Source organism: Carassius carassius, chromosome 11 (genome assembly GCF_963082965.1).
Source record: "Carassius carassius chromosome 11, fCarCar2.1, whole genome shotgun sequence".
Taxonomy (NCBI): Eukaryota; Metazoa; Chordata; class Actinopteri; order Cypriniformes; family Cyprinidae; genus Carassius; species Carassius carassius.
Genome location: NC_081765.1, coordinates 4,114,643 through 4,134,052, shown reverse-complemented (window position 1 = coordinate 4,134,052; position 19,410 = coordinate 4,114,643). Strand labels below are relative to the sequence as shown.

Sequence of the window (19,410 nt, the reverse complement as noted above, 5' to 3'; positions counted from 1 at the left end):
CAGGTTTTAGAAGTGAGACATGAAATGTGGGAGAAATACAATAATTTGTAATTGGTAAGACACAGGAGTTAATTGTCTTATGCTCTTAAAAGGAACCCACATACCTGGGAATTTTTGGCAGGACAGATGAAGATGAAGATCTCTAGTGGAAACCCACACCCAATGTCCAGGTTGATACTGTGGAGGATCAGCTTGTTCTTTCTGGCATATCAGGGCATTTTCAAGATGTACATGAGCTTTGTGGCTTCGTTCCTTTCTAGTCAAGTTCGGTGGGTTTGCCTGGCCAGGAAAATAGCCAGGGTTGATAAGCTGAGGGTTTTCTCAATGAATTCTGTGCATACCCTACCCAGAACAAGTATATACTCCAGTCGGATTGGTTCTGATTGTAGTATGTTCTGAGGAAACAGGTGATTTCTTGGTTTAGACATTCTGTTTGGTTGTTGGATTGGGGATGGTAGCCAGAGGTGAGGCTGATGTTTACCTCTAGTCAACTGAAAAAGGCAGACTATATACATGAGAGGTGAATTGTGGACTTGATCAGAAACAATGTCCTCGGGGAGAAATGGGTAATGTTTGGAGCAACTCGGTTGGCAGTTGTTTGGACAGTTTATTGATGTTGCAATTCGAGCAGTTTAAAATCAGTTCATTGATGATTAAGTGATGTCACCATCTAGTTCAGCTCTCTTCCAATAGTTTCTGTGCAATCAAGCCGACAATATTGCCAGAAATTAAGTGTCCCCAACTAAGCAAGCCAAAGCAACAGTGGCAAGGAACCAAAACTCCATTGGTGACAGAAATAGATAAAAAAAAAAGCCTTGGGATAAACTAGGCTTAGTTGGGGCCAGTTCTCCTCTAGCCAGACAAAATCAGCATTGTGTGGTTTAATTCCAGGCTGCAACACAGGTCAGATTGTGCAGAGGATTTTCTGATTCTTGTGATCTTGTCCATATGGCCGTCTAGTTGATGAGGTGTTCGTAGGGGATCTGTCTCTGGGGCTCATATAGTTGACATGGTCTCTGTTGACCTTGTAGAGGTTGTCTCTAGGTGCTGATACACCATCTGTACCCCTTTATATTGGCTTGTCTAGCGTCTTGTGTTCGTGAGAGCATTGTTTCATGTTTGTGACCTTTGCTTTGCTTTCTTGTGTGTTTCTGCGTTGGATGTCCGTCTCTCCCAGGAACCCCGTCCACTCTACGCAACCCACCACCAAGCAACACCACTTACCTTCGGCTTGCTTTCCCGCAGTTCCTGTGTCACCCTCTCCTGCTGCCTACTCACCTCGGCCTTCTGGATTCGTCACTCATCACCACCTTCTTGGACTGTGCATTCCTCCCAGCGTTGTTTGTGTCTCAAGTACTGTCTGTATCATTGTCTTCATTATATCATTAATCTCGCACTTGCTTCCTGCCACTTCTTCACCCAGTCGTAACAGGTATTTGGTACAATACAGACCCTGCCTGGATAAGGACATTGCTCTAACCTGGCACAAATTCTCCACAACTGTGGCTTGTATGGGAGGTTTGCAAAAAAAAGCCACTTCTCAAGAAAGGCTACATGCTGTCACAACTGAGCTTTGCCAAAACGCAGCTTGATTCTGCAGGCAGATGAGAGTAAAATTGAATTATTTGGCCTCAAAACCAAATGAAATCCAATACAGCTCACCATCTAAATAACAACATTAAAGTAAAGGATGGAGGTGGTGTGGTGTTTCTGGGGTGTGTGGGGTGTTATGGGGTGTTTCTCTGCAGCAGGGACTTGAGCACTTGTCAGGATAGAAGGAAAAATGGATAGGGCAAAATACTGTCAAATTCTTGAGGAAAATATGTTGCTCTCTGCCAGAAAGTCATCAATGGGAAAAAGGTTTACTTTCCAACATGACAGTGACCCAAAGCACATAGCAAAACTGACCACACAGTGATTGAAGGAGAAAAAGGTAGAATGTCCTTGCATGGCCTCCTCGTCAGAGCCCAGAATCAAACCCCATTGACATTCTGTGGAATGACTTGAAGACACCAGTCCACAAACACTCACCATCAAATTTAACTGAACTTGAGAAGTTCTAATAAAGAAGAGCATAAATCTAGATGTGCAGTGTTTGTAGAGACAACAACACTGTCCCAACAGACTAAAGGCTGTAATTAAAGCAAAAGATGAGAAGGGGTAACAAAGGTAACAAGGGGGTGAGACCCTTTTTTCCAACTCTGTGATTCTGGATATTTAATTATTTGTTTGTTTCTGACATGTTGGTGTTTTATCTTTCACTTGGATGTTATAAGTTGCACTGATTAAATATATATAGCTGGATAACACAAAAACTGTGTCCGTCTTCATTTCAGACTTTAAAGCAACAAAATTAGATTATTTTAAATAGAGGTAATTATTTTCTATATCCACTGTATCTGCACAGAAGAACAAGTAGTAATTGCAGTCATGCTTTTTTCCCTTATGCATTCCTATACATTTTAAACACAGTGCTTCATGAATATGTAAATCAGTTTATCCAGAGTTTAGATTTGTACCATGTAACATTATGAAATCTGATATTTCAGGATTAATTAGTAACCCAGAGTGCAACAAAACAAACTAGGAACAGAAATTAACTGTTATTTAAATTGAAATTATATGCTAAAAGTTCTAATTTGAATTCTATTTTCAATTTTATTTTCAACATCTCTAAATAGACCTCCACAGCTTTTTCACAAACATAATTTCTTCAGCACAGGTCTCATTTTACAGCATGCACATACTGTATGCTACAAACATCACTGACTTCAAAACAGCATGCTCTGTCGTATCAACACAAAGCCACTCTGTGACTGAGATCATCAAGCCTGACTCCTACTGGTCTGAGCTCACCCTGCACTCTGATGAAGATGAAGAACTTCACTAAGCCACCAAGGACAAACATATTAAATCAGGTTCTGCCAGAATGTTAAAGATGACAGCAAAAAAAAAAAAAAAAAACGGACCAGAACAAAACAATGAAAATATATGCAAATTAAACCCACCAGGTATTTTGCCCTGTAGATTAAAATGATCAGGTGATTTAAGTAATGAGGATTATGGCTACAGTCTTAAAAATAAAGGTTCAGTGATTATTTGTAGCATATTTTTTTTAATGGATTACACTTTTCTTATCAAGAAAAGTTTTCTTTTGCATAGAGTCATTGAGTTTGAAAAAAAAAATCTTAAGGATTCATTTTAGGTTCTTCAAATTAGTATCATGTAAATGTATTGTTTCTAATTTAGTTATATATCAGATTTATATTAAAGTAAAGTACATATCATTCAAGATTTTTTTATTTGCTTTTGGTATGGTTTGTATTTATATATTTTATTTATTTTTAAATGACTCACCAAGACTAGTTTGGTGATTTCATGTGATGGCAAACCTGAATATAATGTTGAATAAATAAATAAATTAGTGGTGGGCATAGATACAATTTTTTAATCTAGATTAATTTTACTGTAATCTTGGAATTAATCTAGATTAATCTAGATTAAAATGGCTCATTTGAATTCTGCCGAAGGCATTCAGAATATGTGTGCTACCCAAATAAAATATTGACTAAAAGTAAATCTTTTAGAACGGGTTTCTCAAGCCAAGTGCTTGAGGAAGCTGTAAACTAATTCCACATTGCACAAGGTGCAAACAACCTTAGGCCTGTTACACACATAATCGGTCTGCAGTGCGTATGCGTTGCGTATTTTATTTACGCACCCATGTTAACGTATTCCAGCGTTCATGCGGTTGCGGTCCGTCAGTGAGTTCCAGAAGCGTTGTGTCTGCAGCAGTGCACGTGTACTTCAATAACTGTCTGGTTTGGTTCAGCAACAAAATCAGACATCAGAAGACTACAGAGAACTGTTCGGACTGCTGGAAGGATTATTGGTGCTCCTCTGCCCACCCTTCAAGAACTGTATACATCCAGAGTGAGGAAAAGGACTCAGAAAATCACTCTGGATCCCTCAAATCCAAGTCACCCCATCTTTGAACTTTTGCCATCTGGCCGGCGCCTCAGAGCCGCAAATACAAGAACAGCAAGGCACAAGAATAGTTTCTTCCCCCAGGCAATCTACCTCATGAACAGTTAAATGTTTCCCACTTAAACGTATGCTTATGCAAAAATGTGCAATATCCTTATTTATTTGTTACCCCTCCATCCTAGAACATTCCTGCATCTCACTCAATCCTATTCCATTATCATTTATAGCACAATTGTTTATACTTATTTATTTGCCGAATTGTTTTTTTTTTTTTTGTCTCTGTGTTGTTGTCTCTGTGTACTGGAAGCTTATGTCACTAAAACAAATTCCTTGTATGCGCGAGCATACTTGGCAATAAAGCTCTTTCTGATTCTGTACGTACCGAGTAGCGGACTGCAAATGCGTCTTGTGTGAAAGCACAATGAGTATGAGTAACGCACATGGACTGCATACGCACTGCAGACGGAGTATGTGTGAAACAGGCGTGAGTCTTGTCGAGGTTTCCATTGGGAAGCATCTTTAAAAAAAAACCCAGCGGCATCTTATCTGCATCCATGTTAGCACGTCACGTTTGATGTAGTAATTTCACAGTATGCATACACACAAGTTTAAGACTCGTTCTCGCCCCCTACAGATTCGGCTAGGTATACATCCGTGCTAAAATATCAAGGTGAAAGTCATCATAGCTCGTGTAGTATAGACCCAACTCCCAACCCAACTTTGAGAATAGATTAACGGCGATATTTTTTATCGCCCGATAAGAGTCTCACGTTAACACAGCACGTTAACGCCAATAACGGCCCAACACTAAAATAAATACATTTTAATTGCAATAAAATATTTTGTAATTTTACAATTGTCTTTACTTTCCCTTTTGTGCCATTGCTAAAGAAAAGTATTAATTTCTTTCAAAAAAAAAAAAAAGGACACTCTTCCTGAAGACTTTCTGGAGGTATTAAAGAATAAGAATAAGAATAAGTTCATGCTAACAATATGTATGTACATTTGTATGTAGCAATGATAATGTTTTTATTGCTTATTACTAATATTTATATTAGCTTTCAGAATAAGGAAGCATGAATATGTCTACTTCAAAATCCACTGAAATAATAAACCATCCATATCCTTTTTTAATACCATTTTAAAAATCCTATGATTTGGAACTAAAGGGAATTAACTCATTTACTCACTCCCTCTCTCTCACTCCCTCTCTCTTTATTGACCAATAAAATTCTTCTATTCCATTTAGCATAGTATCCAACACTTTAATATAAGCTCAACACATTAAATTACTTCAAATCTTTTCATTTGGTTCTGACTAAACACACTCATTAACAGGTAGCCGAAGGCAGCGGCCAACTAAAGAGAGCGGCTTAACTAAAGAGACGTATGAAAATACACATCCTATAATTACCCAGCATGCTCCTATTCACAGACCTCACTAAGTCTAGTGACCGTCTAGCAACTCTTGGCATTATTAAGCACCTGGCTGGCAGAACGATAGCAGAGGAAAAGCAGTTTACTGGGCAAAATAGCTGCTTTTCTTCCTTGGGGTATTTGAGAATCTTATCGCTGGAATATCCCAAACTCCAAACGATAGCGGGAGACTAGCGGACAGCTTAGAGGAAATGAAAACACTTCCATCCACAGCTCTATCCTTCCTTTCTATTCCACTATTCTTCTGCCTGGAGATCAGCCACTCCAGAGATAATGGAGGAGAGATTTGTATTTATAAATAAAGAGAGAGAGAGAGAGCGAGAGAGAGAGAGAATGTGGCCACAGTGTCTGAATTCATCTGACTTGTTAGAGTTTTAGACCCACACAGCATGTTCACACAATCACACTGTAAAATCAGTAAGTCAGACCACACATTCAACGGGTGGCTGCATTTACATAAACTCAAAACTCAAACAAACAAACAAATGAACACAATATTAGAAACGATTTTCACAAAATTGGCGTATGCATTTAGAGAAAGAATTCATTTATATCCCACAATGCTCTCTGTTTACACCATTTTTGTTATGACAGTGGACTATGTACAGCTACCATTCAAAAAATTGAATCAGTAATATTTTTTTGTGTGTGTTTTATTATTATATTTATATATTTTTTTATATCTTATGCTCATTGAGGGTGCATTTATTTGATCAAAATAAAGTAAACAAAAATATATTGAGAAAATTAGTACAGTCTATTTATATATATATATATATATATATATATATATATATATCATTTTTTATTTAGTATTTTATTCTTGTGATGTAAAGCTGTATTTTCAGCATCATTACTCCAGTGTTCAGTGTCACATGATCCTTCAGAAATCATTCTGATATTCTGATTTACTGCTCAAGAAACATTGCTGATTCAGTGTTGAAAAGAGCTGTGCTACTTTACAATTATGTGGCATTTTTGTGATTTAAAAAAATATATGTTTTTATTATTTTTAGTTATTGTAATTGATGTTTTATAGGGTTATTTATCAGGGATTTTTGAGCTTAACTGATGAATAGTTTAAAAGCACAGAATTTATTTGAAATATTTGAATATTTTATAAATATGTATTTTTGTAACATTATAAATGCCTTTACTATCACTTTTGATAAATGTAATGCATTCTTGCTAATTAAAAACAATAATTAAAACAAATAAAAATCTAGGGTTAGCTTATTTAGGCTGAATCTACAATCCTGTTACCCATTCTTAGTGTTTTTAGATAATTTTATGCTAATTAATTTCACGCTTAAAGCTCCTACATATTTAAGAACATTTTTATTTGTATTTTGTATCCTAAATCTGAGGAAATGTGCTTCAGCATATTCTCTCAGTAATGTGGTCTCTCAGTAGGTCGGTTGCCTTGAGATTGACCTTTAACATCAGAGCAAAAAGACATACAGACAAAGACAATCATTTCCTACAACAGGTGTCTGGGCTCAAGTGTGAACATCACTTTTAAATGATTGCTTTATGTCTAACAACAAACATTTACACCAGCTATCTTAACATTTTACAATCCCCCATCAGGAATTTGAATGTAGCTCTCGCCCATTGGCCCTGACATGACCCAGTGACCTCTGGAAGGTGAAAATGGGGTGTGAAGCATCTCAAGCAATTGGGACAGTTTTAACACCATTACTCCATTTCTTTTCCAGCCTCCTAGATGCTCCATGGCACCACATTTGTCAAGAGAACTCTGGGACCTGACAGTCAGTTTTGATTGGCCAGAGACGTGACAGAAGGGGTGTGATGACATGAACAGCTCAATGTTTCTGGTACCTGTTTTAGTCAGAGGGCTGGAAAACAGCTGCTGAAGAAGTTTGTTCTCTGACGTCCTCAAAACCACCATAATGTCTGCAGGAAGAGTGTCCCGGTTCTTCTCCAGAAAACCACTGACATTATACAACACCTGACAGAGAACAGACACAAGACATTTTATTACACACTTTACTTTACTTACTGACATTACAGGGCTTTCATTTCATGCTAATGAATTACTGCAGTAGATATTGATTACATATACCTTCCATTAAAAATCTGGGGTCAGTTACATTTAAAAATATCTATACATTTTTAAGAAATTAACCATTTTATTGAGCAATGATGCAAGAAATTGATCAAAAGTGACAGGAAAGACAATCTTATTCAACAAAACATTTCTATTTCAAATACTTTTTTTTTTTTTTTTTTAACTTCTCTGACACTGCCCGAATTTCGTTGGAGGTTAAATTTGATCGCAACGGTCAATTAAGGATAAGAGGAATCTTTTAGGATTTCCAAAATCTGTCTGGCCAGAATCGTACAGAGTGCACCCCGCTTGAGTTATACATTATTTGCTAAAAGTGAATTAAGTAGCACTCATTTAAAATAATAATAACAATAAATATAATATACAAGTTAAAGCTGTAGGTTCTGCAAATAAAATGGTAAGTGAGATTTTATTTACCTTGCCAGCATAATGCTGGATCCCGAAGCAAAGCTCCACACGCTTGGGCGTCCAGAAGTACTTGTTTCTCAGGTTATCCTGAAACTTATCTTTATAACAAACACTGAAGGTGAGTGGAGGATCTTATCAAACTCACCTCTCATCTCAAGAATAAATACATATTTAAATGCAATGCCATTATTCAATTAAAAACAATTTGCTATTAGCGTTTTTCTTTAAAACGAATGTATGTGAAACATCGTGTAACCATGAAAGATCTCATTCAAAAGCATTACCGACAAGTGTTTGGTCGGTGGCCTGTGGGAACCGGCTCTCCTCATCCAGCAGAGACAGCAAACCCATGGGCTTCTGAAGAAACATGTCCAGAATGGGCCTGTTGTCCTCATATTGCACCAGACTGGCATCTACACCCTCGCTCTGATACTCGATCTGAACAAACACACACAGACACACTCTTAATATCACATCAAAACTACATCTGTAAATTAATACATTTCCTGGAAGCCTTACAGTTGAATGACCGCATCAACAATGTATGTGATACAATATTAAATCATTTAACAATGTATAAGTTCAACAGACAACAGAATGATGATGAAAGTGCATATAAAGATGTACTTAAGTCCTACTAAAGGGGATTAAAAATGCATTAAATATAAACGTATCTACTACACAAGTCACAAGAAAAATGCAGACCACTTGATAGACAGAACAACAACAGTTCTAGAGAGTTTCTGCTTGAAGAGAAAAGCTCATTACATATTTCACCAGTTTTTGAAATTGCCATTTAAACCGATGCAGATGTATTCAAGGATAAAGAGTGGTGGGTTTAAGATCAACTCCAGCTTAAACTCAGAGAAAGTCTCACCTGTTCCAGGGCAAAGATGTGTTGATTGAAGTAGAACTGGATCTGTTCATTAGCGATGTTGATACACAGCTGCTCAAATGAGTTCTTCTTGAAGTTTTCGAAACCAAAGATGTCCAAAATCCCCACGTTCATTCCACTCTCAGCCGCACTTCAAAGACACCGAGAGCCAAACATTATCTGACCGTCACAACACATTTAAGCCTTAAGCACTCTAATGACCCAAACAACTAAATATTTTACAACCTGTCAACCAAGAAAACATAAAAACAAAGACCTTTAAAAGCACAGGTCTGCGTGAGTGTATCATTTTAGTTAACGAAGAGCTCGGACGCTCGTCTCTGAACATTCAGTCAGTCGCGATCTCCTCCAAACTCTTCAGACAGCGACCAGGGGTCACCTTCTGCTCCCGCTAACAGGCTATTAATGGCAATAACGCTGAACGCACTGCTGATTGGAGTGGAAACGCCAGAGTTTGGATGGTGTGCATCGAGGTGGAAGATGTGAGTTTCTCTGACAAGCCAGTGGCAGGATACGCTCAGATCAATGAAAGGCTTTTCCACTCTCTCTGAAATCTTTTTAATCATCTACATATTATTTTACTCTGTATCAAACATTTATAAAAAAAACTATTTTTATAGCTCTTTTATTCTTTTGCTTTGGATGTTAATATTCTGATCTTTGTCGACTGGAGGTCATCGCTGCAGATGATGCTCACGCATGCAAACGCATCCGTAACGGAGATTGGGATGAAAGCTTAGAAGTTACCTTGAAGTTGCCGCTAAATTAACTAAAAATCAATCAATAAAGATGAGCCAAAAGTATAGAATAACTAAAAAAGTAAAAAGAAAAACAAAAAACAAAAAACCGGCTGGGAGACCAGCAAACCTACATGTGAAAAAAGAAGAGTGCTTAATTGTATTGAATGTGCACTTATAGTGTATTATTACTTATAGTTTTTTTTTAGAAAGGTTCTTGCAGAAAGCAATAAATAAATAAAAGGTAAGCACACGTGATAGCCTAGTACACCCTCAAGTTGCATCAAACTTGTATGAATTTCTTTCTGCTGAGCAGAAAAGAAGATATTTTGAAGCATGCTGTTAACCAAACCAATGCTGGTAGCCATTGGCTTCATACTATTAAATTTTTTTTCCTACAATACATGTCAAAGGCTACCAGCAACCATCTGATTAACAAACATTCTTCAAAATATCTTATTCTGTTTTCGACAAATGAGCAAACGATGACAAAACTTTCATTTTTGGAGTACTTTCATGACAGTTTTCTAAAAAATAAACTTCTAAGATTTGACTACATTACTTGTTTTTCACACGGGTGATGACATTTTCATTTTGGGGTAAACTATTTCTTTGAGAACCAAGTTCAGGTTGTGTTAATGAACTGTTGCTTTGTAAAATGGTAGGCTTGGGTATATTTTAACCTTAAACTGAATGATGCACCTCTGATAATGCTGGTAATATTTTATCGTACCAGATGTTCGTGTCCGGCTGCAGCAGTGCATTGATGCGGTTCACTATCCAGCTGAAGAGGCGTCCGTACAGGGCTTTAGACATGGCGTCTCTCACATCAGTGGCCTTGTCCACGGTATTGGTGCGAATGATGGTTTCTCCTCGAGTTACCACACAGTGGGAGGTCAGAGCTTCCTGAAGCTCCTCAGAGCCGATACTGAGCAGAGCAGCCGCTGAACACAGCAGATACAGACAGAAGAATATCAGGAATGGATCTGTACCTCTCATCTTTACTCCCTCATAAGTCAATTTATTTCGAACACATTTATTTCAGTAGGAAAATGTGGGTTCTGTAGATGCAAACCCAGAAACTAACATTTATGGAAGGTATAACTTTTTTGAAAGGTTTAAAATTAATACAAAAGCATCAATAATGCATTTATCTTTAAGGCTAATTCACACTAAACTACCGACGCTGACCAATGGCAACAGGCATGTTTTGTCAGATCAGTGTGTTACCCCTGTGGACGTCTGCTGTCGTTGGTCAGAGCTTCTTTCCACCAGGTGAACATGTTTAATTTGTGTTCATTGGGCCATTCAATCTAAGAGAAGTAATGCTCTGCAATGTTGTGATTGTTGGTCTGTGCTTGTCAGTTCAGTGTGAATTAGCCTTTAAAAAACAAATTCCACCAGTTTCACTACTGTTTTATATGCAATCTAAAATTTGACATACATAATTTCCTAATATTACTTTACAGGTTTATGGAGTTATGGGTTTAAGGCTATGTTGGTAAACAAAGTGACCTGTGTATTATTCCCTGTATTCGGGTTAATTATACTGGGCATGAACAAGCGGCAACAAACTAACTACCTAACCAACTACCATCCTAACTAACTAAGTAGTCCGTGAATAAATAAATAAAACATGACTGAGTGATTATACAGCAGAGATCTGTAAATGTCTCTGTAAATGTCCTACTTTATGTACAACCCGAATTCCGGAAAAGTTGGGACGTTTTTTAAATTTTAATAAAATGAAAACTAAAAGACTTTCAAATCACATGAGCCAATATTTTATTCACAATAGAACATAGATAACATAGCAAATGTTTAAACTGAGAAAGTTTACAATTTTATGCACAAAATGAGCTCATTTCAATTTTGATTTCTGCTACATGTCTCAAAATAGTTGGGACGGGGCATGTTTACCATGGTGTAGCATCTTCTTTTCTTTTCAAAACAGTTTGAAGACGTCTGGGCATTGAGGCTATGAGTTGCTGGAGTTTTGCTGTTGGAATTTGGTCCCATTCTTGCCTTATATAGATTTCCAGCTGCTGAAGAGTTCGTGGTCGTCTTTGACGTATTTTTCGTTTAATGATGCGCCAAATGTTCTGTATAGGTGAAAGATCTGGACTGCAGGCAGGCCAGGTTAGCACCCGGACTCTTCTACGACGAAGCCATGCTGTTGTTATAGCTGCAGTATGTGGTTTTGCATTGTCCTCCTGAAATAAACAAGGCCTTCCCTGAAATAGACGTTGTTTGGAGGGAAGCATATGTTGCTCTAAAACCTTTATATACCTTTCAGCATTCACAGAGCCTTCCAAAACATGCAAGCTGCCCATACCGTATGCACTTATGCACCTCCATACCATCAGAGATGCTGGCTTTTGAACTGAACGCTGATAACATGCTGGAAGGTCTCCCTCCTCTTTAGCCCGGAGGACACGGCGTCCGTGATTTCCAACAAGAATGTCAAATTTGGACTCGTCTGACCATAAAACACTATTCCACTTTGAAATAGTCCATTTTAAATGAGCCTTGGCCCACAGGACACGACGGCGCTTCTGGACCATGTTCACATATGGCTTCCTTTTTGCATGATAGAGCTTTAGTTGGCATCTGCTGATGGCACGGCGGATTGTGTTTACCGACAGTGGTTTCTGAAAGTATTCCTGGGCCCATTTAGTAATGTCATTGACACAATCATGCCGATGAGTGATGCAGTGTCGTCTGAGAGCCCGAAGACCACGGGCATCCAATAAAGGTCTCCGGCCTTGTCCCTTACGCACAGAGATTTCTCCAGTTTCTCTGAATCTTTTGATGATGTTATGCACTGTAGATGATGAGATTTGCAAAGCCTTTGCAATTTGACGTTGAGGAACATTGTTTTTAAAGTTTTCCACAATTTTTTTACGCAGTCTTTCACAGATTGGAGAGCCTCTGCCCATCTTTACTTCTGAGAGACTCTGCTTCTCTAAGACAAAGCTTTTATAGCTAATCATGTTACAGACCTGATATCAATTAACTAAATTAATCACTAGATGTTCTCCCAGCTGAATCTTTTCAAAACTGCTTGCTTTTTTAGCCATTTGTTGCCCCCGTGCCAACTTTTTTGAGACCTGTAGCAGGCATTAAATTTTAAATGAGCTAATTAAGTGGATAAAAGTGTAAAATTTCTCAGTTTAAACATTTGCTACGTTATCTATGTTCTATTGTGAATAAAATATTGGCTCATGTGATTTGAAATTCCTTTAGTTTTCATTTTATTAAAATTTAAAAAACGTCCCAACTTTTCCGGAATTTGGGTTGTAGTTAAAGTTTTCAGCAAAATGCCTTCAAGTAGAGTGCTTATTGGATTCTGATATATTTTATATTATTTATAGCTCTGTGTGTATTTACTCATTTTATTAAGGCTCTTACCATTGTCTAAGGCCTTAGAGTCAGGCACCTCACTCTTGTCGCTCTGATGTTGAGAGCTGGTGGATGTGAACTCAATATTTCCTGTGTTTAAAATGGCTGATAGAATTCTATACACAGAATTCACTTCCTGTATATAAAAATATAAATGATGTATGGTGAACTCAACTATCCCTTTAATAATTGCATTTGATTAAAAAATATAGATATTCGAATTTCAGCTGTACCTCTTCAGTAAATCCTATGATACGGAAACAGTCCTGAATGGCATCAAATTGCTCCTTGTAGAGTTTGCTGGAGATGATGTCCTGCATTACCTTACCATTAACACAATCAATGTATCTGAAAGACCAGAAAAGTGGCTTGAATCTCTGATCTCAGTCAGTGAGACTGTAGATAAACAATCTGGAGTAGAATCACACATCTTTATAAGCACTGATTCACTGCAAATAAACACAAACCTGGGGGCAGTTTTGTTGGGTAGCCTGTATTTCTTGAGGTTGTCTTGATGGTAAAGACCAGCATAGATGTAGTAAAATATGTGGAAGTTTTTCTCGCCCCTGCAAAAGAAAATAGAAACTGTGAAAAGTGATTCATGTTAAAAATGGCCACTGATCTAGGCCCAGAGGTTTCTCACATGGCCTGTTTGATGACTCTTGATTTCTCCAGAAGATACTCAGAGATCTTAGCACCCATCACCGCCCCTGTAGGTGTGAACTTCATCTCCAGGTACTTCCCGAAGCGGCTAGAGTTATCGTTGATGGCCGTGCACGCATTCCCAAATGCCTCCACCAGGGGATTCACTTGAAGAATCTTCTCACGGAGCGTTCGATTATTAGCCTTGAAGTAGAAAACAACAGATGTTTGAAGAGTGTGACCCAGATTTTTAATCTGCAAATCTTACAACCATGGATGATGACCCACTAGAGGGAAAATAATCATGTAAATAAAACGCAAAAGACTGGTTCCTGAAGCATTTCTTTAGAGCACATACAGCAGTGTACAGTATGAAATTAATGTATAATGTATAAAAGATGCGAGTACTCAACCTTGCCCAGAAATGTGAGATGTTGGACGATGAGGTGGGCACTCTCAGTTTTACCGGCTCCACTTTCTCCACTAATGATTATACACTACACAGAAAAAAACTATTGAAAACATAATTCTGTCATATAATAATGATTCTTCTTATTTATTTATTTATTTTGCTAGCAGTAAAATTATAAGCAATTAAGAAATTATATATATATATCAGCCATTTTTGATTTAGTCTTAGTCTTTTAAATAAATCTTAGTCTTAGTCCTGGGTCAAATGTACTTTTTAGCTATTATCATATTTAGTCAACATTGTGCATGGTTGCCAGATTGCAAACAAATCTACAAAACAAATTTTAGTCATGGCAAAAAAGCTTGTCAACTAAAATATTTTGTCATAGTCTTCGTTAAGGAAATTACCATTAGTTCAAACAACATTTATTTGAAAAACAAACAAAAAAACAAACATTGTCTTTACTTATGCTTTTTGCCTAATTTTATGTCAGTGCGGAATAAAATATGAATTTATCTCCCTTCAAAAACTAACATTAAATAAATTATAGTGTCAACACTATCTAAAAAAAGGGACCACTGGTGAACCCCACGTAGATATGTACAACCATATTTAAAGACAATCTGCTAAGTCTATGAACTGTGTTTATGCTAGATATAGTCTCTATTGTTTTATGAATGAGCGTGCAGACACAGAAAGCAGTACCTGGTCTTTGCAGAGGGTGACCATGCTCTGATAGGCTGCATCAGCAGTGGCAAAGATGTGCGGGGGGTTAGTGGAGCGTTTCATCCCATGATAGAGCTTTGAGAACTGAGAACAGAGCCATTTTAAGACACAAAACTACATCTCAGTTCACTCCCTACAAAGAAGCTTTGATTCCGGAGGCCCACACAAGTGTTACACAGTGTGATGTGAATCATGTATTCCACCAAAACCGTTAATGAACAATGGTTAACAAAGGTTAGACATGAATTCTTCTCTACTGAACAGCTTGGTGTTGCTCCTCTCACCTGTGGAGAGTAGATGTTGAGGTTCTGGAAAGGGTTGAGTGCTATGAGGATGTCACCAACATATGTGTAGATCTGTAGATCCTGATATCGCCTCTGAAGATGTGCAATGATTGTTTCCTAAAAAAGAGAAATGCCGGAGATGGAAATGTTTCTTTGTTGTTTATACTACAAGATTCACTGAATTCACACAGTTTGAGCAGACAGTTCAGTAATGGTCTGTATATTGAATTTCACTTCATTTTAAAGTCAGCATGAAATGCCATTTGCAACTTATTTAACTTTTGCGATTTTAGACATTTTAAAAAATGGAGTTATGTTATGATTTGGAATAACATGTACTGATTTCGCAAAATAAGTCCATAAACATGTTTTTAAGGTATACTCCACACCAAAATTAAAATTTTGTCATTAATAACTTGTTCCCATGTCGTTCCGAACCCGTAAATGTTCGTCTTCGGAACACAATTTAAGATATTTTGGATGAAAACCGGGAGGCTTGTGACTTTCCCATAGACTGCCAAGAAGTTACACTGTCAAGGTCCAGAAAAGTATGAAAAGCATCGTCAGAATAGTCCATCTGCCAACAGTGTCTCTCCACATCCCTCAAACTGCCTATTCTCTTCTGTGTCCGCTGCACCACAAGGATGCGCTGTTTCTACCTGTATTTATGCTTTGATCTGAAAGAAAACAGCACATCCTTGCGGCTGACACAGAAGAGTGTAGGCAGTTTGAGTGATGTGGAGAGACACAGAGGAGACTGTTGACAAAGGAATTGTTGAATAAAGTCGTTATTTTTGTTTTCTTCGCTTACAAACAGTATTTCCGTTGCTTCATAACGTCGCGGTTGAAACACTGATGGCAGATTCTAATCTGAAGATGTATTTTATAATTTTCTGGACCTTGACAGTGTAATTTACTTGGCAGTCAATGGGACAGTCTCAAGCCTCCAGGTTTTCTTAAAATCTTAAATTGTGTTCTGAAGATGAACGAAGCTTTTACAGGTTTGAAACGACATGGGGGTAAGTGATTAATTACACAATTTTAATTTTGAGTGTAGTATCCATTTAAGAATGAGGTAAATTTCAGTTCAGTTTATATCTATAAAAAAAAAGTAAAAGTAAAAGTAAAACGAAATATGACTGTATGATTAAGAAAATGAAAGCCTTTGTTTAGATTTTAGGCAAATCATCTAATACCTCATCTAAAACCTCTAGGTTCACCAGATCATCATCAGGACAGCTCTCAATGATCAGGGTTTTGCGAGTATTGATCCGCTCATGCCTAGAAAAGACAATACAGCAATGTTATTGCTTCATTAAACATGAAATACTAAAAAAAGAATGAATTCATTCCTCAACAATTATTTCTTTATTTATTTTTCTTAAGGAAATGCAAAACTCAGTGCCATGATTCTAGGATGTTTTTGGAGATTGTCAGGACATTGCTATGCTATTTCTAGGATATTCTGAAAGGTTGGTGTTTACTGGCCTCTAAAGACAAAAAAAGCCCACTAGTGTGATATGATACTCTAGTCTTGACTGTATGGTGTTGGAAAGATTTTATAATGTTTCTGAAAGTCTCTTCTGCTCACCAAACCTGCAATTATTTGAACAGAAATACAGACAAAACAGTAATATTGTGAAATATTATCAAAAATGTAAAACTACAGATTTCTATTTGAATATATTTTGAAATGTAATTTATTTCTGTGATGTATTTTATTTTTATTTTTATTTAACCCATATTTTACCAGGAATAATCCCTTGAGATAAAGATCTCTTCTACCAGGGAGTCCTGGCCAAAATGGCAGCATACAAAATTTTACACATAAAATATTACAAAAGAAACAAGAAAATCAAAACAAAAACAAAAAATCCTTTCACAAAAATGTCCAGCACTCAAGATTAATGTAATATATAAATGTTAAGTAAAACAGGAACATGATTCTTTCAAATGTGACGTCAAAAGGTTTCTAAAAATATTTAACGATGGCAGCATGTTTAGCTTCAAAGTACTCTGCATTTCATTCCATAGTCTGGGCGCATAACAGTTAAAGGCAGTTTTACCAAACTCGGTGTATGATCGAGGCACAGTTAAAAGTAATTTAAAAGACGGTCTAGTTTTATAGCTACCAGAACAATAGGAGATAGGAGACTACAGATATACTGAGGCAGTTTACCTATTAGAGCTTTGGCAATAAACATCAACATATGCATTTTTCTCCTCTGATACAAGGAGGGCCAGCCAACCAAATCAAACAAAGTGCAATGATGGGTACATGTAGGAGCATTTGTCACAAATCGTATTGCAGCATGGTATATGCAATCTAATTTTTTTAGTGAAGATACATTAGCATGCATATAAATCACATCGCCATAGTCCAGCACAGAGAGAAAACAACTTTGAATAATTCTCTTTTTGGCTTCAGATGGAAAACATTTCTTTAAACGAAAAAGAAACCCCAATTTGGGTCTGAGTTTTTTTTGAAAGATTGTCAATATGAATATTAAAACCTAACCTTTCATCAAGCCATATGCCCAGGTATTTATAGGTATTTACTCTTTCTACACAGTCCCCTTCCAAAGTTAAAATGGGTGGAATCACGAGTTTGTTACGAGAGGGAGTAAACAGCATATATTTAGTTTTCTTAATATTTAAAACCAATTTTAAATTTAACAATGCAGATTGCAATACCTGGAAAGAATCTTGTAATAGCTCAACAGCTTTTTTTATGGACTGTGCAGACGTATAAATAATTGTATCATCGGCATATAAATGCAGTTTAGCTGAAGTTATATCTTGACCCAAACCATTTATATAAATTGAAAATAAAATTGGTGCTAAAATGGATCCCTGAGGAACACCTTTCTTGATTTCTAGTTTTTTTTAAATGTAATTTTCAACTGAGACACACTGCGATCTTTCGGATAAATAATTTTTAAACCAATTTATACTCATTTTACTAAAACCTAAGGAACTGAGTCTTTTTAAAAGAATTTTGTGATCTACAGAATCAAAAGCTTTAGAGAGATCTACAAATAAAGCAGCACAGTAATTTTTATTATCTAAAGAAGTAATAATATCATTTGTGACAAGAGTTGCCACTGTTACAGTACTATGGGCTGACCTAAACCCCGATTGAAACTCATTTAAAATATTATTTTCTGTTAAAAACTGTTTAACCTGATCATTTACAAAAGACTCAAAAACTTTTGCCATAACTGATAACCTTGAAATAGGACGATAGTTATCCAGTTCATGAGGGTCACCCCCTTTTAACAAAGGAAGAACCATGGCTGATTTCCATGCAAAGGGAATTACATTTGACGTTAAACTTAAATTAAAAATAGAAGTAATAGGTTCTGCTATAAAATATGCTGCAATTTTTAAAAAATAAGGTTCAATATTATCAGGTCCTGTTGAATTTTTACAATCTAAATTTAGTAGGGCTTTATGAACTTGTGATACTAAAACAGGGTTAAATGTAAAAAGCTGAGTAGAGCGATATATTTCAGCTTCACCATTCCCTTTTATTATATCGTTGGTTAAATGACTAGGGTCAGGGGCTGAACCCGCAGTAATGAAAAAATTATTAAAAACCTCAACAATAATTTCTTTCCCTTTTATAATTTTTTCCTTTACTTTTAAATAATCAGGTAAAATCATAGAGGGTTTTAGACCAAAATTTCCAAAAATTTGGAAATTTCCAAATTTCCAACTTCCAAAATTTGGAGGGATCATTCAAATTTCCACTTATTGCATTTAAATAATATTCACATTTAGCGGGTTTTTTTTTTTTTTGTTTTTTTTTTGTTTTTTTTTTTTTTTACCAATTTTGTACTATTATTTCTTAATGTCCTGTAATGTACCCAGTCCTGAAGATTTTTTGTTTTCTTTGCTTTAACCCATGCCGCATCACGTGACTTTGATACGTGAGGAAATTAACTCCGTAAACCAGGGGTTATCTCTCCCTCTTACTCTGAATTTTTTTAAAAGGAGCATTTTTATCACATATACTTAAAAAAGTACATTTGAAATGCTCCCATGCTAAATCTACATCAGGTATCAAAGAAACCACATGTAAACCACTATCATAAATATCTTGTAAAAAAGCTTGTTCGTTAAAATGCTTAAAATAACGTCTTGAAATAATACGTGGTTTGCTTTTTGGGGTCTTACAATTTCTCACACATACTATAACACAATGGTCACTTATATCATTACAGAAAACTCCAGAAGCAGAAAATCTATGAGAAACATTAGTTAAAATGACATCAATTAATGAAGATTTGCTTGGGTCTTTTTGATTCAACCGTGTTGGAGATTTTATCAATTGCTCCAAACAAAGAGAGTCACAAATTTCCTTGAATGGATCAGACAATTTTGAT

General features: G+C 36.5%; 1 protein-coding gene across 1 annotated transcript in view; it reads right to left on the bottom strand.

Moving 5' to 3' along the window:
* Positions 1–18,316, bottom strand: part of myo3b (myosin IIIB) — a 102,968-nt gene extending 84,652 nt beyond the window's left edge. Inside the window, exons 1-14 of the mRNA XM_059561317.1 lie at positions 18,252–18,316; positions 16,219–16,303; positions 15,023–15,139; positions 14,718–14,822; positions 14,014–14,097; positions 13,602–13,804; positions 13,426–13,524; positions 13,192–13,306; positions 12,968–13,094; positions 10,290–10,500; positions 8,802–8,949; positions 8,209–8,362; positions 7,934–8,022; positions 7,267–7,396 (exon numbers count right to left, since the gene is read on the bottom strand). Coding sequence (XP_059417300.1) covers positions 7,267–7,396; positions 7,934–8,022; positions 8,209–8,362; positions 8,802–8,949; positions 10,290–10,500; positions 12,968–13,094; positions 13,192–13,306; positions 13,426–13,524; positions 13,602–13,804; positions 14,014–14,097; positions 14,718–14,822; positions 15,023–15,139; positions 16,219–16,303; positions 18,252–18,316 — 1,732 coding nt within the window. The remainder of the gene's footprint in view (positions 1–7,266; positions 7,397–7,933; positions 8,023–8,208; positions 8,363–8,801; positions 8,950–10,289; positions 10,501–12,967; positions 13,095–13,191; positions 13,307–13,425; positions 13,525–13,601; positions 13,805–14,013; positions 14,098–14,717; positions 14,823–15,022; positions 15,140–16,218; positions 16,304–18,251) is intronic.
* Between the last annotated feature and the right edge of the window lie 1,094 nt (positions 18,317–19,410).